This window comes from Sarcophilus harrisii, chromosome 2, assembly GCF_902635505.1.
Source record: "Sarcophilus harrisii chromosome 2, mSarHar1.11, whole genome shotgun sequence".
NCBI classification, from domain to species: Eukaryota; Metazoa; Chordata; class Mammalia; order Dasyuromorphia; family Dasyuridae; genus Sarcophilus; species Sarcophilus harrisii.
The window spans coordinates 433,389,502-433,412,056 of NC_045427.1; the positions used below are offsets into that span (position 1 = coordinate 433,389,502).

At 43.3% G+C, this 22,555-nt stretch overlaps 1 protein-coding gene across 2 annotated transcripts in view; it reads left to right on the forward strand.

Annotated features, from left to right (window-relative positions):
- NOL4L (nucleolar protein 4 like) overlaps positions 1-22,555 on the forward strand; it is a 198,668-nt gene that overhangs the window by 152,608 nt on the left and 23,505 nt on the right. For both annotated transcript variants that reach the window (XM_031954101.1, XM_031954102.1), the window contains one exon: positions 19,767-20,038. In XM_031954101.1, the coding sequence (XP_031809961.1) occupies positions 19,767-20,038 (272 nt within the window). The remainder of the gene's footprint in view (positions 1-19,766; positions 20,039-22,555) is intronic.

A 22,555-nucleotide genomic window follows, 5' to 3' on the forward strand; every position in this document is an offset into this window, starting at 1 on the left:
TCATCACATATTCTGCATTCCAGTTAAAGTGGACGTTTCAGTCCCACCTATGTGTCTGCATGGGTGTCCCTTATGCCTAGAATACCAATCAATAATTCTTTGTCAGGTTTAACTCAGCTGCAACCCACAAGCTACAAACACGTTGCTGTCCTCCCTCTAGACCAAAAATGTGAAGTCACTATTGGATTTTAAAACTTGGTGCTGAATGCCATTGGTTCCCAAGGAGATCAGTTGCTGTGCTAAGACCCAGCCAGGTCACTGGCTTTCTCCAGAACACCCCATGGTCATGGGGCTCACAGAATGTCAGAACTGGAAGGAGCCTCAGAACATAGAATGTTAGAGCGAGGAGGGTGGAATGTTGACACGTGGAAGGGCCTTAGAGCCCTGAACCTTGTGTAACATTGGCCAAGTGACTGGCCTTCCCATGACGTGAGAGTGTCTTCCTCTATGAATTGGGAATGTAAATGCTTGTACTGAGGCGCTCTCGATTCCCCCTTATGGCTGGAATATATCCTGTACTTGGCTTGTTTGTCCATAGTGGTTTGCATGTGAGCTCTGTGAGGCTCCTGCTGTTTTTTGCCTTTATATCTCCAACACTAGGTGCCTGGCACCTAGTAGAAGCTTCATAAATATTTACTGACAAACCTGTTGCAGGGGTTGTTGTGAAGAAATCACTTTAAAACTGTAAGGGGTTTATGGTGTTGTGAAAGGTGATGGTGATTCCTCTAGAATTCTGAAGATGAATGGCATAGATTCCCCATTTGCAGAATTATAAATTCAAAGGTGGAGAGAACCCTAGAAATCATCTAATCCAGGCCTCTTGCCCTTTTTTTTTGTTTGTTTGTTTTTGGTGTCCTGGATCCCTTTCATGGTCTATAAAGCCTCTAGGCTCCTTCTTTGAAAAATGCTTTCAAGAAGCATAAAATGAAATACATTTCATTAGATCATAAGTATGTTGAAATATAATTATAAATTTTTTTTTCAAAAGCAAGTTCACAGACCCCAGGTAAAGTGCCCCTAATATAATTCAACTCTATCACTTTACTAAGAAAAAGCCAAACCTAGGAAAAGTGGGTCTTGCCTGTGGTCAGATAGGAAGAGCCAGAAAGTAAGACTACTGTTCTCTCTGACTCTTGAGGTGGCTCTTTCTACAAGTCTGCCTCTGGCCTGGCCATGTCTGCATCTTCCTCCCCTTCTTCCTGATCTCAAGTCCCTTTCCCTCCCCTAGCTTAGACTTGCCTGGCTTGTCTGAGCCTTTCTTTTCCACCCCTTTCTCCTCCCCCTTCTCATCTCTTTTGTGAGTGAATTATTGATAGGCCTTCCCCATTCCCTCCCTGCCTCACAGGGAGGGCTATTCCAGCACCCCTCCACCCGCCCCAGCAGCCTTGGAAGGCTGTTGCCAGGAAGTCGGCTTGAGCTTCCAGGTTGTAGCTGGTGCTACCTGGCTTGGATTGCGATCTAGTACTCAAGTCCTTCCCATCTACACCTTCTCCCTCCTCCTAGCCCTTCCTATCCCACAAAGACAGAGCTGAAAAATGAAGAAACTTCTCTTACAGGACTTATTTGCCTAAAGGTTCCCAAAGCAAGGATGTCCTTTGGCGGGGGAGGGAGAAGGAAAAAAGTGGGTAGACCAGACAGAGAGAGGGCCAATTCCTGAGAAAAGAAGTCCTGACCTTTCTCAGATTGGCGCCCGATTCGCAGAGAAGTGGGGAACCCTCCAAAGTCTCGGGGGCTCCTTGGTGGAAGGTGGTTGGGCAATTGATAGATCTCACAGAGCCATGCTTGTGCAGCTCTGCTGGCTTTTACATAAGGTCATTGTTTTCAGAGGTAAAAGAGGTTTTTGTCTCTGCTCTGGAGACGTGACAGAGGGAGGAACAATTTCCCCCATTCATCTTTAATTCCCTATTTGAATTAGGGCCCATTGCCCTAAGTTAAAAGAGACATTAATGGCACCATTTCCCTGCCCTCAGATATTCCACTGAGCAGGTGGTGGAACTTTGTCTGCGGCTCACCAAGGCTCGGAGACTAGGTTTGTTCTAATTACTCTTAGAGGGTGCAGTCACAGGCCACGTGACTGACCAATGGTTCAAGGCCCGGTGCCTTATGAAACAAATCTTGCCCTCCACCCCTACCTCTTTCCTCCCTGACCCAGTACCTCTCATACCTTGGGTGGTCAAGGAGGATTTTTGTGGGGTCCTGGAGAGATGATGGCTTTGGGTCTTGTGCCTCTGCTGTCCATCTATCCCGAAGGTCCTTCGCCTGCCCTTTGGAAGCCAAGGGACACCTTGGCTGGCTAACCTAAGGAGGGAGTGTGGCAGATGGACAGGTATCTGGCAATGATAACAAGATGAGCACCCATCCCAGTTTGTGCTTTTATTTCCTGCCCTGCATGTACTCCATGTTCCTCACACAAGACACTCCTTGAAGCCTGGTACACACCACACTTGGAATGCTTTTCCTCATGTTCTTTAGTATCCTAGGCTTCCTTTAACACTAGGATGAAGGCTACTTTCTGCAGGAGACTTTTCCTCTCTCAGCTACTAGTACCTTCCTTTTTGCTATTACCTTTCGTTCACACTTAGGTTTCATTTTGTATAAACCTAAATAAACATGTTATCTCCCTCATTAGGATAGAAGCCTCATGAGGGCAGGGACTGTGTGTTTTGTCTGTCTTTTCATCCTCAACACATAGTGTAGTATCTGGTACATACAAGGCACCTAATAAGTGCTTGTTGGCTGACTTTAAGGTTTAGAAAGTACTTTGTACAATATTATTATTCTCCCATTTTCCAGATCTGGAAACTGAGGTTCAAAGAGGGAAAAACTTGGGATAAAATATTTCCTTCCCCAGGATTCATTTTCTTTATCTATAAAATGAGTCAATTGGACCGAGATAATATCTTAGGGCCTTTCAAGTTCTAGATCCCTGATCCTATGACTTATCCATAGGTCACACAAGAGGTCAGAGCAAGGGCCAGGTCTGCTTCTCAAGTCCAGCATGCGCTCCCCTGTTCAGAAGAAAGTAGCCCAGAGCAGCTGGGTACCTGCTGAGAAGGCAGTGGGGCAGGGGGTAAGGAAGAAAAAGCAAATAGCTAGAGATTAGCACCAGATTGATGGTTACAGTCCCTTTGGCAGCCACAGGTCTCCAGGAGCAGTGTATAAGGCAGAGTGTGAATTCGGGAGTCCACTAGGTCCCTGGTCAAGTGTCCACTGCCTTAGTGACAAAGCTTCAGGTTATAACCAAATTTTCCTGTAGCAGAAGTTTGGGCGGGTCTGTCACGAAGGGACCATGTGCCCGGAAAATCCCAGCCACCAGAGGATTAAATCTGACTCTGACGTCATTGTGTGAATGAAGGAACTGACTTGTTTTAACTGTTTGGTGGGGAGGTGGTTATGAGTTTGGGTTGGGTTGGTATTTTTTTTGTTGTTTTTGGTGGGAGAGAGTCTGACTTGTTTTGTGGAAAAGCTAGGTGGGAGAAACTTTACTTTCCTCCCTTCCCCTTACCCTCCACCCTTGGCCTCCTTTGGAGACTGGAATCTCTCAGTCATTTCTAGGTATTTATAATTTTTATCCCCAGATTTCCTGTAGGTCCTTTGGAGCCATGCATCGCTTTTAAATATAATCATAGTAGCACACAGAGAGACCTTTTAGATTCTTCTAATTCAGTCTCATAATTTTACAGATGAGGTACCTGAGATAAAGAGAGGGGCCAAGTACATGGACCAAGATCACCAGGTAGAAAGTGACAGAGCCAACACTTGAACTCGAGTCCTTTGACTTCTAATTTCACTGTGGCTTCAAGGGCCCAGGGAATGTTAGAACTGGGATGACCCTTAGAACACAATGTGATAGTATTGGAAGGGTCCTTAGGATAGAATATGTTAAAGTGCAGTTACTTAGGACAAAGGATTATTAAATCATAGCTTTAAGGGACCTTAGAGGTCTAGTCCCACTACCTCTCTTCCCCCTCACACACATTTTCATCAGGGCTACTGAGACCCAGAGAGGCTGAGTGACTTGTTAACATAATAGTATGTGGCAGAGCCAAAATTTGAATCCGGCTCATCAGATTGTAGAGCTAGAACACTTTCCAATATATCACAGAAGTGGAAGGGATCATGGAACATAGAACTAACATTGTTTTATGTGCTTTAGAACAGTGGTGTTAACATAACTTAGAAAAACATATTAACTTAGAATGCCACATATTAACATTATCTATATTGTTTTTAAATTTATTTTGTTAAACATCTTTCCAATTACATTTTAATCTGGTTTGGCTGAAGGGAGTTTTACAGATTTAGGCTTGGGCCTTGAGTTTGACATCTGTTTTAGAATATAGAATTCCAAAGCTTGAAGAAACCTTGTATTATATAAAATAAATGTCAGAGCTGGAAGGAAGGACCCTTCACCTTCAACACTATATAATGTTTTCAGGTTTCCAGAGCACTTGATGTAACGAAAGCCAGGCCTTGGAATACAGAATATTAGACCTGGAAAGGAATATAGAGATTATCTAGGGACCCATTCATTTTATAGAAGAGATTGAGGCTCGGAAAGATTGTGATTTCCTGCTTTCCCATCTTTGCACAGGAGAAGGCTGTTAATATCATATAGCGAATACACTACCAAACTTTATTGATGTAGTAATTGTTTGCTGAATTTCCCCCTTTCTTTTTAAGAATTCATCATTACAAGGCAAGTCTTCCTGGGTAAAAAGCATTTAGGATGTATTTGGAAATAAATGTGATGTAAAAACAAAAAATACAATATATTTTTAAAGCTCCGAAAAGAAAGCAACTGAATGAAAAAGCCAGAACTGGAATTTATGCCTTCTTGATATCCAACTTTGGGAATCTTTCTACTCGTGTAGAAAAGGAATAGATTTTTTTTTGAGACTCTCCCTGAAGCAACCTAGATTTGATGCAAGTAGGGGGTAGGGAGGAGTGGGAATCAGAGCTGAGCTGGCTCTGATCTGTCTTGGTAATTCCCCTGGATAGTCCAAGAAGCAGCTTCTGAAACACATAAGAGAAGTACATCTGAGCTAGCATTTAGCTTTGGGGATGTGATAAACCCTCAGCTGTCCTTACCTCAGGTAACATCACAAGAAGCAAGGACCCCCAGCTGAATCCCTCCCAGCTCCAACATTTTATTTGTTGTCTTTCAGGGTTCCTTTTAAGTTTTCTAATTCTATGTTCTAGAACCCTTTCTAGTCCTGTGTTTAGGCTTTTCTGGTTCTGGGTTCATATCCTAGAACCCAGTTAGATTAAGCGGTTCTTGCTCTGTCCCTCAGGATCTGAATATTATTAGTAAGTCAGATTTCTGGATTTCCCACCATAACTGTGACAGTTGCAATGGGCACTTGAAGAAAGCTATACAAAGGCTTCCATCAGTAAATATTCAGTCAGTTCTCAGTTCTAGCACTGACCTAGTAGCCTAGACATACCCATACTAGATTAGGGACTGGTATTACTAAAAATATAGAAATAATCCATCAACAAGCACTTTTTTCTCCTCAAAAGTATCTTATTTTTCCAAAGACATGTAAAGATAGTTTTTAACATTCATTTTTATAAGATTTTATATTCCAAATTTTTCTCCCCTCTTCACCTCCCTACTTCCCAAGACAGCAAGCAAATAGGTTAAATACAACAAGTATTTATTAAGTAAGAGCCTACTATTGTATTAGACACAGAAGATACAAAGTTCAAAGTGAAACAGTCCCTGCTCTCAGGGTGTCTACATTCTAACCAGATAGATACTATGAGTAGTAAAAATGGATAGAGTGGTGGACTTGGAGACAACAGGATCTGGCTTCCAAATCTAATCTCAGATACTTAGTAGCTATGTGAAACAGAACAAGGTGCTTAGACTTTCTGAACCTGTAAAACAAAGCGGTTGGACTGAATGGCCTCTGAAATCCTTTTCAGCTCTTAAATCTATGATACTGTATATACATAAAAATATTTATAAATGGACAAAATGGATTCAAGGTAGTTTTGGAAAAGAGGGCAGAAGCAGCTGGGAGCTGGGATAAAAAGTGGTGTTTGAAATGAGTTTTGAAGGAAACCAAAGGTTTCGAGAGTAAGAAGAGAGGAGGGAGAGCCAGAACAAAGATGTAGAAATGGGAGATGGAGTGTCATGAGTGAAGAACAACTAGTAGGCTAGAGTGGCTAGAGCATGGGATACACAGAAGGAAGAAGGATTCAGACTTGATGGCAAGGAGGGGCAAAGTCCTGGGGAGCTTTAAATGCCTGACAAGAATTTCTGCTTGATCCTGGAGGTAATAGGTAGCCACTGAGGCAGGGTTGTAACAAAGTCAGACCTGTTCATTAAGAAAATCAACTTGGCTAGAAAGAACCTTGATGCATAGGAGCCTAGAGCTCAAAGACATCTTCTCAAAAAATATTATGTGCTTCCTCTCTTCTTTGCCAAGATGGGATAACTGGGCTGGTAGAATATCTGTCACCAGGCACTGTAGATATTTTGGCTATTTTTAAATCCTTTTTTAGACTTTCACTCAAGGTTTGGAAGTAACCACAGAGGTCCTATACCCCAGCCTCAGCCTGAAGCATCTAGGCTCTGTGTGCCTCCTGGGAATCAGAGAATCTGAGCTTTCCAATAGTTCTGGCAGCTTTTAGACTGGGCCTCCATAATCCACTTTAGCCACAGTTATGTCCATGCCAGAAAAGGGCTCAACAGGAACTGAATTCTTCCAACCTGTGTCACCTTGACCACTTTTGGGCCCCATTTTTCTCCCCTGTAAATTAAGATGATTTTTTATGGGCCCTTTCAGCTCAGTCTCTTGATTTATAAACCCATACAAAGCATCCCCACAGATGGCCATCCTGTTGCTACTTTGAAAGACATCTAGTCCTTCTCCCCCGCCCCCAACCCCATATTTTCTTCAGGGCTACTGAGACTTAGAGAGTCTGAGTGACTTGCTCACACAGTAGTAAGTGGTAGAGCCAAGATATGAATCCAGCTCCTTCAATTCTAGAGCTGGAATTCTTTCTAATGTACCACAGAAATGGAGGAGACCATGAATCATATATGTGCTTTAGAACAGTGGTGTTAAAATCAAATGGAAAAACATTTTCACTTAGAATACCACAAATTAACATTATCTATTTCTACTTTCAAAGATCTTGAATTTGGTACTCTTTGAAAGGTTATGACACATGCAAGAAAGGTGGACCTGAGAGGGAGTATTGTGTTGGGCTATGGAGTTTGGAAAGGCCTGAGTTCTAAATTTAGCCTGTGTGATTACAAGTAAGTCACTTTATTGAACCGTGGTTTCCCCTCAATTTCCTCATCCCTAAAATGCGTATAATAATACCTACGGAGATCCCTAACAGCTATTTTAAGGATCAGAGAGATCACATATGTTAAATGTTTTACAGACCTTCTATGAAACTTAAGTTGCTATATGACTGTCCAATGTTATTGTTGTTATATTCATTCAATTCAGCAGTATGAGTTTATTGGAGAAGTGTGATGAGGAGAAAAGGTCTTGAATCTTCTCTAAGGAATCTGAAATTGCATGACTTTGCCCTCCCCCTCATCTATTTTAGCTGATCAGTTTTCAGATCTTGTCACTTCTACTTATCTCTGTGATTTCTTTTGAATCTCCTATCCTTCCTTCAGTCTCACTACGACTGCTCCCCAACTTACTGGAAGGGTGGGAGAGCTGGCCACAATCAACAGAACCATTGTTACAACCTCCTTATAGTTCTTCTCATCACTTACTCTCTTCATCAGGATTAAGACTTAGGCATATCTAGTTGTATTCCACTTCTGCTCCAAAATCTTCAGTGACTGCCTATTACCTTTCTTTTCTTGTGACAAAGAGAGCTACTTGTAAATATTTTTGTAACAACTGTACCTTTTCTCTCTGTCCTTGACCTTGAGGCATATATCCACTAGTGCCATCCTATATTTCTAACCTTATTTCATATTATTGCCCTATATAAATTCCAGCCAAATGAAAGTTTGGTTTGGTTTGGTTTTTGTCCCTGATTATACTCTGTGACCTTGGAGCCCTCCATTTTTGGGACAGTGGCTTTGCCTGATAAGTCCTTCCTCCCTCTCTTCACCTATTGAATTCCTACCCATTCTTTCAATTCTAACATAAAGTCTACCTTCTCTCTGGGTCTCTGAGCCCATTGTTCTTCTAAGAACATACCCCTCACCCTCAACCCATACAGCACTTTGTGCTGGGCCTCTCCAATTCAGCAACCATTTATTGAGTGCCTGTGATGTGCCAGGCACGATACAAGAGCATAGAAAAGAGAGAAAAAGACAGAGTTCCTGCCATCAGCAAAGTTTACCTTCTTCCACTGGGGCAACACTAATAAACTTATCATATGGTATTATTTCTTATTAGAATTCTCCTTTGCCTTCCCCTGGTGTAGAGGAGATTTCCAAGTTCTTGAAAGCTGAACCAGCAGCAGAGCTTGTAAAAATTCGATAGCTAAGCTAGGAAAGCTGTATCTAAACGTCCAGTGAGGGACTTTGTCTCTGCTGTTTGAGGACCAGAGTCTAGCCACACAAAGAGGTTTCTTGACATTTGGCCACAGGGTGATTAATTTACTGGCCACTGAAACTCTAGAAGACCATCTGCTAAGGCAAAGGGCTGGGATCTACATCCACAGAGAAAGGATCAATGTGAATAAAGCCATAGGTTCTTAAGAAAGTGAAGAATGATCTCTGTATTTATATCTGAAACATGTTTTCTCTCCTGGGGGAAACTCTCAAAGCTTCAGCTTTGCAAGATAAAGATATAGAAAGCTGTCTGGATACTCGGAGGTTATTTGACTTGTCTAAAGCCTATCTGTTTTCACATCAGAAGTGAGATTTGAATGCAGATCTTCCTGACTCTGTAGCCTTCTCTCTGTTTGCTGTGCCTCTAAATTATTTTTTTTGTTTGTTTTTGAAAAAAACTATCTTTGCTTATTGCTATTGAATTATTTCAGTCATGACCCCACTTGGGGTTTTCTTGGCAGAGGTACTGGGGGGTGTTTGCCATTTTCTTCTCCAGCCCCATCTTACAGATGGGGAAACTGAGGCAATAGGGATAAGTGACTTGCCCAGGGTCACACAGTAAATGTCTGAAGCTACATGGAAAAGACTTATCTTCCTGACTTTAGGCCTCTCACTCTATCCATTGAGCCACCTAGCTACCCTTCAAGTCTCTGGTAGGAAGCCTTAACAGAAATGAAAAGAGGACAACAGGACAACTGAGCCTCACTGTGCTGTATGAGAATTCAGATATATAAGGAAGATACATTCAGGAAAGATTGTCCACATCACAGTGGACATCGCAGTGTCAAACTCAAATAGAAACTGCAGAGCTACTGATCCCTATAGACCACATATTGACTGAGTTTTAAAATATAATCTTATTCATATTTTGTAGTATTTTTATCCATTGTGTTAAATATTTTTCAAATACATTTTAATCTGGTTCAGGTGACACTTGGGAGTTTTGTGAGTCAGCATATGTGTTGACACTTGGTCCCCATCACCAAAGATCATAGGACCTCAAGCCAGAAGGACCCTTAAAACATAATATGCAGAGTTCAGAGATTATAGAGAACAAAATGTTAGAACTAGAAGGAAGCTTGGATTTTAAAGTGACAGATTTGGAAGAGATCTTGTGGAGAATCCTCTGACTGACTTCTACATTTTTCAAATTGAGAGACTGAGTCAGAGGGAGAGAGAAAGATAGGGGAAGGGGGAAGAGACAGAGAAAGACAGAGACAAAGAGAGAAACAGATGAAAGAGACAGAGGGAGAGAAAGGGAAAGACAGAGACAGAGGGAAAGAGATGAGAGATGGGGAGAGAGAGATGAGAGAGACAGGGAAAGAGATGAGAGATGGGGAGAGAGAGATGAGGTGGGGAGAGAAAGATGAGAGAGAGAATCAGAGATGGGGGGGTGGGAGAGAAAAGGGGGAGAGAGATGAAACAGACAGAAGGAGAGAGAGATGACACAAAGAGAAAGACAGGCAGGAAAGGAAGTAGGGAGAGAAATAAGACAGAGACAAAGGGTGTTTAGGGATGACTTGCTTAGGGGTCACATGCTAATTGGTAGCAGAGCTGGATTTAGAATGTAGTTTCCATGACTCTACTTTCCATGTTCTTACAGGTTGCTGTGTTGAAAGTATTTTATAAACCTTAGAGATAGAAATGTGAGGAGTACTTGTTATGCTTCTTTACTATAAATGGGGTCTACCACAGATTGCTTTTTAAATTTCAGTTTCTTGTGGTATAAGTACAGATTTGATTTACAAAATCTCTGCCTCTGCAGAATTCTTTAGGAACACACCTGTATCGTAAAGTAATATCTAATGTAGGGTGGTCAGAGATCTATTGCTACAAACCTCCCTGATGGAAGCAGAGCAGAAAGACTGTGGCAGCTAAAAGCCAGGCTCCTTTGAGCTGTCAACTTATCAAGACAGACCAGTTATCCATGCATTGTGTACTCAAGATAAGCTAAGTCCTTCAAAGATGAAATCAAAAATGTTTTTTGCCTTTTAAAATGTTTTTATTGATATTTTCTTTGCTTTTACATCACTTCGATTATTTCTCTTTCCTCCTTTTACTTAGAAAACCCTTACCTTGTGGCAAAGATGTAAAAAAGAGAAGTAAAACTAACCTAATACAACAGTTGATTATAATGGTATAGGCCATATTCTTCATCCAGAGACTCCCACCCCTACAAAGAAAAGGAGGAGGTGCATTTTCTCTTCTCCTCTTTGGGACCAGTCTTGACCATATAAACAAACTATTTAATTTCTGTTTTTTATCTTTCCATTTGAATTACCATCATCATTAAACTATTTTCTGGTTTTGCTTATTTTACTCTTCATCAGTTCATAAGAATCTTCCTTTGCTTTATATTTTTTGTACTGATTCTTAAGCGACAGTAATAATCTATCATTTTTATATTCCCCAGTCTCTAAAACCATTCCACATTTGATGGGTATTTTCTTTGTTCCACTTCTTTCCTAATGCAAAAAGTGATGCTATAAATATTTTGGTGTGGACTGGACCTTTCTCTTTGCCTTTGATCTTTTTGGGTAGTGGGATCTTTGTCTAGTAGTAGGATATGGATATTTTAGAATTAGAAGTTAAACTAAGAGGAAACCTGGAATAAGGAAAGACTCCAAAAATTCTAGACTAAAAATCAGGAGCCTGATGTTAGAATTTGGGTCCTCCTCCTCAGTACGTCTTTTCCCCATTATAAACCTCAGTTTCTTTCTCTATTAAAAATGAAATGAGGGTGTCTGACAAGATCAGGGGCTCAACCTGTTCTTGAATCTGGCAGAGTAGTGATGCCTTATGATGTTTTATTCCTTACATTCATAGTTAAAGGAAATGGTAAATTTCAATTAGAAATGAGTGAAAATAAGTAGTTTTTCCCCACACAACTTTATGGGTCCCCTGGAATCTATCCATGGATTCATTCCGTTGGGATTAAGAACATGGGATCTCCAAGATTCTTTAAAGATTTAACTTTGAGGATTACCTAATTATCAGGACCCCTCTGGGAGAGGAAGCACCAGTCTGTCAGTCAACAAGCATGTCTTAAGTATCCTGGGAAGGAAAGATGTGCCAGGTTCTAAAAGACTAAAAGCTGAGGTGGACAGCTAGGTACTTGATACCCTGAGAGGCAAAGGCCAGAAGCCAGGATGGATAATACAAGAGCCAAGTCTAATTCCTTTTCTGGAGTCAGTAGTACCAAGAAATCACAATATGCTCTGTCCCATTTCTCAAAGTCTAAAATGGACTCTTCATTTCAGGTCCAGGATAGTCCTTGTCTTCCTAGCTCCCCAGAATAATGATTATAATGGCTCACATTTGCATAGTGCTATACCATTTAGAAAGCACTTTACTTACATTATTTCATTTGATATAAATTTCATCTGTTTCTCTGCCTTGGTGGGAAAGACTGGCTACTTGCCCATGGCCGATCTTTCCATGATGACTTCCTCATTATGACTATTATTACCATTATTATTTATCAATATTTTATTGTGATTTAAGGTTTGTAAAGCTTTTGTGTGTGTATTATCTCATTTGATTTTCACAACAACTTTATAAAGTAAGTGTTACATTTTTCATTATCTCTATTTTGGAGATGAGTCAACTGAGTTTGAGAAAGGTTTAGTGACTAGTATAGGGTCTCTCAGATATGAAGGATCTAAGGTGGGATTTTGTCCTGTGCTGTGCTGACATCCTCATGGGAAAAAGTGAAGGCCTCTGGGAAGCCTACATGAATGAATGAGAGCTTGGTTATCTGGGAGACTGGACCTTTTTGGAAAAACTGTGATAGATGGGAAAGCAGATCTGTCAGGAACATTGTGATGTGGTGGGAAAGAGCTCTAAAGTTGGAGAACCAGGACTTGGATCTCCTTCTTGCCTGTAGTAAAACAAAGATTACTCTGTTTATCTTGGAAGCACTTCATAATCAGGCTTTAACCTGTCCAGCATGTCACTACCCTGAGCACATTCTATATTCTAGCCAAGCTGGCTAAGTTTCTTGTACATCTGCGCTTCTTCACAGGGGGTCTCCTTGCCTAGAAGGCACTCCCTTCTTACCTTTAGTTTTTGAAATCCCTAACATTCTACAAAATTCAGTTCAAAAGCCAGCTTCTAAAGGAAAACTATTCTCCTCCCCCAGTTGCTAGAGCCTTCTGTCCTGAAGTAATATATGTATATGAGTGTATATTACGTGTGTGTATAATACATATACAATATATACACATGTATCACATACACATGTAAATACACCCACATACTATACACATGTATATATACACATTTACATATAAATGGTTATGTGTTTATTTTCTAGGTACATGTTTTCCTTATATATGCATATATGTATGTGTTTATATAAATTTGTTTTTAGGTATATATGGAAATATCCTTGATTTATGTATGTATTTATGTGTATATGTGCACATATATACATATAAATGTGTATGTTTATATCAATTTATTTTCTTGGTGTATGTTTTTCCATATACACACATACATATATATAATGTATGTGTGTATTTATATAAATTTATTTTAGGTGTTTTCTATGCACACATACATGCATGCTTGTATATATATAATACATGTATATGCATAGTACATATACATGTAAATGCATATGTGTGTATGTATAAATATATTTTCTAGGTGTATATTTTTCATATGCACCTATACCCCTATATATCCATATATAAATATATATATATATATATATATATGTGTGTGTTGTGTTTATATAAATTTATTTTCTAGGTATCTGTTTTCCATACACACACATGTACACACATATATACATGTATGTATTTTCATATGTGTGTGTACATATGTACATGTGTATATGTGTGTTTATATCTTTTTTGGTATATGTTTTCCATATATACAAATAGACACACACATATGCATATGCATTGGTATGTATACACACACATATATATACACATATGTATGTATGTTTATGTAAATTTATTTTCTAGGTATCTGTTTTCTATACACACATATATGCATACACATATATACACGTACGTATTTTTCACATGTGTGTGTATACATGTGTATATGTGTGTGTTTACATAGATTTTTTGTATGTGTTTCCATACATACAAATGGACACACACATATACATATGCATATGTGTTTGTGTGTGTGTGTGTATATATATATATATATACACACACACACACAAACATAATATAATAAGTTTATATAAACATACATATATATATATATACACACATATATGTATGTTTATATAAACTTATTTTCTAGGTACATATTTTCCATCTATATATATACACATATATATGTAATATAAAATTTATTTTTAGGTATATGTTTTCCACATATACATATGTGTGTGTGTGTGTTTATATAAATTTATTTTCTAGGAATATGTTTTCCATACACAGCTAGGTAGCAAAGTAGATAGAGAACTGGGCTCAAAGTCAGGAAAATCTGAATTCAAATCCAGTCTCAAGACCCTTTACTGAGTGGCCATGAATGTCACTTAACCTCTGTCTACCTCTATTTCCTCAACTGTAAAATAGAGTTTTACCTACTTCACAGGGTTGTTGCAAGGATAAGATGAGGTAAAATTTGTAAAGCATAATGGCTGATACATTAGATGCTTAATAGATGTTTATTAAATGAATCTTGGCTCTGCCGATGTGTGACCTTGGAAAAGTCACTTATAAACAGCAGTTTCCTGACAAATGAGAATGTGAATATATTATTTATTTCTCAGGGAAGTTATGAGGCTCCAATGTGATAAAGGTCGCCAAGGCATTTGTGAGCCATGATTAGCTCTATGGACCTGAGGATCTCAGTTGGGAGGGTTTAAAAGACCACCAGTACAATCCCTGCACCCTACTTCATGCCCTTACCCTTCACAAGGTTTCCAACAAGTGATCATGCAGACTACCATTAGTCACAAGCCTTAAAGGGTCATAAATGTGATGTACTGTTCTTATATTCTTTTAAAGGCAGTCCACATCCCATTTTTGGATCGTTCTTAGAAATGTGAGTTTTTTGGTTGGTTTTTAGCATTGTTGATATTGTTCTTGTTAATATTACTAAGAGCAGTTGGAGGGGCCAGTTGGGGTGATTGCCATCATCAAAGAGCACTGGATTTGGAGTCAGATTTGATTTTAAATCCCATCTGTGCTGCTTACTACCACTATGACCAGATTCAAATCTTTGAATCTCACTCAGGTCTTTGTGGCCAGTTTTCTTCTTCATACACTAAGAGGGTTCCACTGATGAATCTACGATTGCTTACCTAGGATCCAGCCCTTACCCTCTGGGAGCTCAGAAACTGGGAAGAATGGGGAGAAGGCTAAACTAACACCTGTGAAATGGTTAATGAGCAAGAGTTAGTCATTGCTCCCGGACTAGAAATGCCTCAGGAGCTCAAAGGAAAGAAAGCAGGTTGCTACAGTTTAGGATGATCAGGGAAGGCTTTCTGAAGATGATGGTCCTGAATAGGGAAGAAGGAATTAAAAAGGACTGGGTCCAGGGCAGAGGGAGGAATTAGGATATGTTTGGGATTAGCGTCCCCCGCCCATTCTAGGTCCCTTCCCCCATTTGCCCTCCCCACAGGTGTCTCTGAGAGCTCAGGGTGCCCTGATGAGCGAGGCTCTGCCCCCTGAGCAGTCAGCTCAGATTTCAGGGCTTGGCTTGGGTGGTCCGGGCTATTGGGAGGAGGGGAGTGTCTCTTCCTAGCCCTTCAGAGAGCAAGGAAAGGTCCCTAGGACTCATTTGACAGGCAGCCTGGGTTATCTGCAATTGGCCCGTGGGGAGGTCCCTGATTGGCCACTCGCTGAGGAGCCACTCTGTTGCCGTGGCGATGCCCGGCTGACTCTAGCCCTGGTGTGTTGTGTGTGCCTGTGAGCTGGGAGTAAGTCTCCCTAATCCTTTCGAAAGGAGAAAGGAGAAAGGCGGAGGGGGCCTGAGGCTCCCTTGGGAGCCTGGGCTGACCCTGGAAGGTGGGGAAGGGGAGTGGGATGAAATTGCCTAGAAGTAACTATAGCTTTCTTTCATCCTAATGTTAAAGAAAGGCAGGCTGTCTCCTTTCTAAATAGACACTAGCAGATTCCACCCTCTCTCCCCAACTTAGCCAGGGGGGAATGGGAGCTGTAGCCAAGCGTGATTGTATGTGCCAAATATACCGGGCATATCGATGGGATGAGACCCAAGCCAGGGCAGACTAGAGCAGCTCCCCCCAATGCCCCAGCATCGTCCAGAGGACGAGATTCCTAGGCTTGCCTTTAGCGGGTGTTTATGTATGGCTTGGCTGTATGTACAGCATGATGGTGGACACCAAGGATGGCACCTATTTCTCTAAGATTTACAAAGTGCGGTCTTCCTCACAGCCCCGTGGAGATGACAGTGTGTATAAATGTGAGTTATCATTGTCAGCTCACGTTTATACCCACTGCCTGACTCACAGCATTGTGAGTCTCTTCCCTTCCCTTGTCAACTTTTAACTTCTGTAGAGCTGGGAAGTGTTTTTCCCTAACAGTTTGAGATTCATGGAGAGTCCAATACAGACTATCCTCTTGTGGAGTGCATCCAAGAGTGCTGGGCTTAGCGTTTTTGAGGTGGATTCAGCTTTGCCGCTTAGGGGTTATGTGCCAGTGGAGAAGTCACCCAACCTCCCTGTCTATTTCCTCATCTTTAAAAATTGGTGATTGGGATCTCTAGTCCACTGATCTTAATGTGATATGTAGTATAAGAAAGTTTAGAACTGAAAGGGATGGGGTCTTGGAGATCATAAGGAAATTGAGACCCAGAGGGAAAGTGATTTGGACAGTTAGGTTAGAAGCAGGTTAAATATTTGAAGTTGGGTCTTCTGGTTCCAAATATAGTGATTTTCCCACAAAATCTCTAGACTGTTATAGAAAAGCATTTTGTAAATGATAAAGTACAGTATAAATATGTACTGCCAACCCTGGGGACCCTCTTTTCCATTCATACAACACTCGATCTCTCTGTCTCTGTCTCTCTGTCTCTTTTTCTCTCCTCCCCCCCTCCTGTGTGTCTTTCTGTCGCTCATCCTTTCCCCTCCTTCCTTCCCCCACTGCTCTCCTCTTCTCTCCCCCTCCCTTCCTCCCTCTTCTCCTCACTCTTCCTCTCCCTCCCTCTCTCTTTTTCTCTCCTCTCTCTCATTCGATTGCTGCTCCCCCTCTCCTCCAGGGACACAAGGCAGCCAGAAAGGATACCCATTGCCACAGTTAGCTGGAGTGGGGGAGGGGGTGGAGAAGAAGGAGGGGGGGTACTTAAAGCCAGTGGTGGGCATCCGGCTGGCCACATTCGGCTGCTTAATCCGATCAGCACAGGGGGGATGGGAATGTGAAGGGAAGAGGAAGAAGGGAGGTTTTATAAGGTTGGGAGCAGTTAGGAAGGGTGAGGGGGAGTGTAGGGGGAGGGGAGCTTAAGGACCCAGAATGGGTACAGCTTATCGGAGGGGAGAAGAAGGGGGGGGGAATATGGATTTATGTTGAGTCCAGGGTATCCCCATTGTGACTGCCAGAGCTCTGTTCAGTTACAAGGCTTCCCTGCAAAGTTCTCTGTAGTGGCCTGATTAAAGTTTACCCATCACCCCAAGGGAAAGGGAAAGATCCAGCTGATAGTGGTAGCCAGAGCCCTTTTCTCCTCCCCTTCTTCCCCCTCCCCCCTCCTCCTCCCCTTCTTCGTCCTTCTCTCCTCTTCCCTTCCTTCCTTCCCTCTTCCCCCACTCCCTCCGCCCAGACACACATACACCTTTGGACTCCCTGCACATGCGCCACAGTTCCATATGTCACAGTGACACGAGGCTGCTCCCGGCTGCCTGACCCCCCCATTGTCCTGCCAAGGGAGTGAGGATGCAGGGAACAGGAAGCGGGGGGGGGGGGGGAACCGCCATCTGCCTGTGGCTCAGAGCAGCAGCAGCAGCAGCAGCACCAGCAGCAGCAGCAGCGTCTTTGTTTGGATCCCGGCTGGGGCCGTGGATGTTTCTTAAGGAATCGCTCCCAAAGTCCTCGCTCCCTGGCCCTTGCAAAGCTCTGCTGGGTGAAATAAAGGATTTGCTGTGTGTTGGGGGTGGAGGGAGTGAATGAGGAGGGAGGATGGAGCAGGAGGAGGGAATCCACAGGGGGAGGAAGATATTAAGGGGAGGAGGGAAGAACAGACTACTCCCATCTTGACCAGGATATCCCGTCTTTTTTTTTTTTCTCTCCCTCTCTCCCTCTCTGCCTCTAGGGTGTGTCCACACAGATACAGGCAGCTCCCTCTCCTCCCCCCATCCCTGTCAGAGATTGTACCCGTAAGCTGACACTGTGGGGAGGTGTGTAAGGGAGAAGGTAGAGAGGCTGACTCCCTGAGCCAGAGCGAGGAGGGAGGGGTTTGTACTGAGAGTGTGTGTGTGTGTGTGGTGTGTGTGCGCGCGTGCGAGAGAGAGAGAGAGAGAGAGAGAGAGAGAGAGAGAGAGAGAGAGAGAGAGAAGGAGGAGAAGAAGGAGAGAGAGCGAGCAACAGAGAGACAGAGAAGCTGTTCATGACCCAGAATGTGGGTGGCTGTGTTTGCAGGATAGCTAGTAGAAAGATTGTGTGCATGAGCCAGAGGGTGGGTAGGTTACTCTGTATGTATGTGTGAGTGAGAGAGAGACAGACAGACAAGACACACCAGGCAGGGGCCCGTGCCCAAGGGGAGGGAGACAGCTAGGAGAAAGGAGGTGGGAGGCTACTCTCCCTCCCCAGGGTGACAAGACAATGGGGACCCCTCCTTAAGGTAGAGGGGGGTGGGGGCGGCAAGAAAGGAAGAAGCTGAGTTGGAGGGTGCATAGGGGGGATGCAATGGCAGGTGGGTGTGGGAAGAAAAGGACTGTGCAGAGTAAAGGGGGCTAGTGTGGGAGGGGAAGGAGTGGTTTGGCACTCCTGAGATGGAGGAAGATTATAAGCACGGGAGCGAAGGGACTGTCTCTACCTGCGGAGTAGGGGGCTGTGAGCCAGAGAAAGCAGCCGTGCTGGAGAAGGGACATGAGAGCCAAGACCAAGAGGGTTCAGGACAATAATTTGGAGCTAGGTGTGAGAAACTGAGTTAAACCGAGGGAGAGTGCTGGAGAAAGGCTAAGGTCTGTGGCTGCCTGCCCATCCAGAGGGCTTCATGGAGAGGTTATTAGGAAGATGCGTTCAAGAAGGCACTGGGGTGAGTGAATCTTTGTCAAAGGAGATAACATTTCAATTCTGAGACTCTAATGGGGCCTCCCATTATTTCCCTAATAGGTGCCATGGTGACAGGCGCTGTAAGAAATACTTAGACGGGAGTGTTGGATCTAAGGCTCAGGAGAGCCCTGGCCATCCCTGGGGCCCCTCCCAGCTCTGTCTTCAGAGCAGAAGGTCCATTAACTCAGGGGCTGGGAGTTTGGTTCTCTGGGTTTGGGGGAGAGGAAGCCACAAGAGAGAATCTTCTCTCACTGAGTGGAACTGCTGCCCCTGGCCCCAAGGAGTCTTCTTGGTACCATTAGGAATCTTGATGAAAGGAGTGTACGGGGTCTTTAAGGAAAGAGAATCAAAGAGGGGAGAATTCTCTCTCCTCTCTCTCCTCTTTCTTTCTCTCTCTCTCATTCACTCTCTCTCTTGCTCTCTCTCTCTTCCCCCCTTTCTCCTCCTTCTCTTCCTTTTCTTCCTCCCTTTCTTCCCTCCCTTTCCTCTTTCCTTCTTCCCTACTCTTTCCCTCTCCCTCTCTTTTATTCTTTCCCTCTTCTCCCTCCCTCCTCCTCTTTTCTCTCCTCTCCACATGGTTGTCTCTGTCTCTCTCTCTCTTTCACTCTTTCTCTCTCCTATCCTACTGATGTGAATCCTTCAGCTGCAAGGATCAGGAGTCACCTACTCTCCTTAGTCCTGTCCCACCGCTTTGCCAAATATCTTTGCCAAATAGAAGCATGGATTTTGTTCCTCTTGATTAAGAGGACACCTTTTCACCCTCTTCTTTTGAACTGGGGATCCTGGGGTGGGGCCAGCAGCAGGCAGGCTTTGCCACAGGCTTGCTTCATGGCCTTGGATGAGCTGTTTCCCCTTCGAGCCCCAGTTTTCTCTCTGCGAAAGAGGGGATTGGGCTGATCATTAAGCTTCCTTTCCAGATCCTATGGCATGCCTGAGTCCCAGGAAAAGCAGCTGGGACCAATGGGCAATTCCAGGGCGAGGCTCTGATGGGGCACACTCAATCTCAGCCCCTCTTGTTTCAGATGACTCCTCGTCAGAGAGTTGCAGTGGGAATGGCTCCTCGACTTTGAACCCCTCCACCTCCAGCAGTACCCAGGGGGACACCTCCTTCCCCGAGATGAATGGTAATGGCACCGTTGCCCCCATGGACTTCACAGCATCGACGGAGGACCAGCCTATCAACCTCTGTGACAAGCTCCCACCCTCCCATATCCCTCCCTCTTACCCAACAGATAGCTGCAGCGCCGACGGGCTTCGGAGCAGGGTGAAGTATGCTGTAAAGACAACCCCAGAGGTAAGTCTAGATGACAGGTTGACCGACCCTGGGCCAAAACTGAGGCTCTGGTGCATAAAGTCATGAGCCTCCTTTCCTTCTTTCCACAATAATATTAATTCCAGGAAATTGAGAGTCTGCTTTTAAACTATTGTTCCTATAAATTTAGAGTGCTGGGTTCAGGGCCTGCAGAAGAAAGGTAGCATTTTATAAAAGCAGTTTTTGCTTACATTTCTATGATTCTTTAAGTTTTACAGAGGAGGAAACTGAGGCACAGAGAAGCAAATTGTCTTGCCCATTCCAAGTCCAGATCTCCTTATCTGGCACTAAGCTGCTGGTACATCTGGAACAAAAAGTTGTGTTTATTGTAGGTCATAACAGCCCCATAAAGTTGACAGGAGTGGACATTCTTGCCCCTATTTTTGAACTGAAATGGAGAAAGGAAAACCGGCTCACCCAAAGTCACACAATCCATGCTTAGACCTAGGCCATTGGTCAGAGTGTCCATGGGTACAGGTCATAGCCACTCCCTTCTGCCCTGGACAAAGACCACACAAAAAGTTCCTCTGCTCCATAGTCATCTGCGTCCTCCAAATTCCCAAACTACGTATTAGCTTTGTATCACAGTGCCACAGGTTTAGAGCCTGAAAGGGACCCTAGAGGCCATTTAGTTTTACCCCTTTGCTTTTACAGATGAAGAAATTGATGTCAAACAGGGTTAACTAACCAGAGAATAAGTGGAAAAGCTGGAATTCTACCCCAGGAAATTGGAATACAAATTTGGGGCTACCTTTGCAGTGTTCTGGTAAAGTGGACAGAGTCCTTAGCTTAGGCTCCGGAGAATCTGAGGTCAAATCCTGCTTCAGACACTTACTAGCTGTGAGATCCTGGACAAAACGTTTAATCTCTGTCTGCCTCAATTACCTCATTTATAAAATGGAGATAATAGCAATAAAGGCTGCCTTACATAGTTGTTGTAAGCAAACTTAACAGAGCTTTACAAACTTGAGTGTGCTATATAAATGTGCAGTAGTAGTAGTTGTTGTTTATAAGTCTCGGACACTTTAATCACAGTGATGATGACCATATCTCCAACTAGTCTATATGAATTTTAGTTCAGTGTTGGGGGTAGACTGATAACATGGGCTGAACCAGTGGTGATATCCTAATCATCAGGTCTGAACTCAGGTGCCAAATAAGCTCATGGCAATCTGAAGGGAACAAGATTCCCTTAAGGTTTAGGAACGTTACTTTGAGCAGATCCTAAGGACCATTCCTGTAGTGGGGGATTGGAGGTGGAGGAAGGACATGAAGCCTGCTTAGCAGGAAGATTGAAATACTTAGGAAAGAGGGCTCAGTGCCCCATTCGCTCAGTCCAGCCTTTGTGGCCTTGGGACAAGAGAGGCAGTTTGTCTGTCCTTGACAGTGATCTCTCTCCAGAAAATAAACTCATTAAATTCCAGGAATTGGTGAATGACAGAGAGGAATGAGCCACAAATTGGGAGTTGGGAGGTATAGATTCAAGGCCCTCTTTGGTCAAGAGGTTCCTCCTACTCTTAAGTCCCATGCATCATTAACTTGACTTATTGCCTGCTTAGAAAAATCCTGGGAATCAGCACTGGTGAGGGATTGTAAGGTAAGCCCCTTGTTGTTGGACAGCTGGCTGCCTGGGGGAGCAAGGTCTTGATAGCCTGGTTGCCTGGGGTCCAAACCAGTCATCAGACTTGAGGGAAAGGGTGTGTGTGTGTGTGTGTGTGTGTGTGTGTGTTTATGTAAATACAGATCGGGGTCTGGATTAAATCAGAGGCAGCAGAAAGGTCCTGGGTTAGAGGGAGTGGAGAAGATTTGCCATTAGGTTGTCAGGTCAGGAAGCTACACTTTGAACACAGTGGAGGTTGGAGAAGCTCTCTGGAAGACCTAGATTCAGGTCCCTGCTGTCACTACAATGCTGTATGATCTCTAGTGCATCATCTTACTTCTCTCCATCTCTGCTTTTTTGTCTGTACAATGTGGAGCACTTGGGCAGGTTGAGAGAACATCAGTCTTTTAAAGTCTCCTCCAGCTCTGAAACTATGTGATTCCATGACTGTGAGACTTTTACCCACCTTGCTGGAGTTTCCTCATCTGTAAATGGAGGTGGTGGTCCGCTGGTGAGAGCCCTGATTCTGGACTCAAGAAGATATGGATACAGCTCCCATGGCTGATAACTTACTCTTTGTGGCCTTCTTTTCACCTCCACTTTTTCATTAGTAAAATGAAGGGCTTGGACTAACTGGTCTCCCAAGTTTTTTCTGGCTTGAGGTCTGTGATCCTATGATCTCCTCTTCTATAGGGCCATGTCTTTGAGGGTCAGGGACCTTAACAGTTGAAGGGAAGCATGCTTGAAAGACTATGAAGTAATGAGTGTTGGTTGAACTTGCCGTGAATCACATGTGTGCTGTCAGAAAAGGAATGGACGTAGGCCGTGTCCTTTTGTCTCAGCAATGGCCCTGTGGTCTAGGGGTAAGCACTGGCTGGAGCGGAGCTCCACGTTGTTGA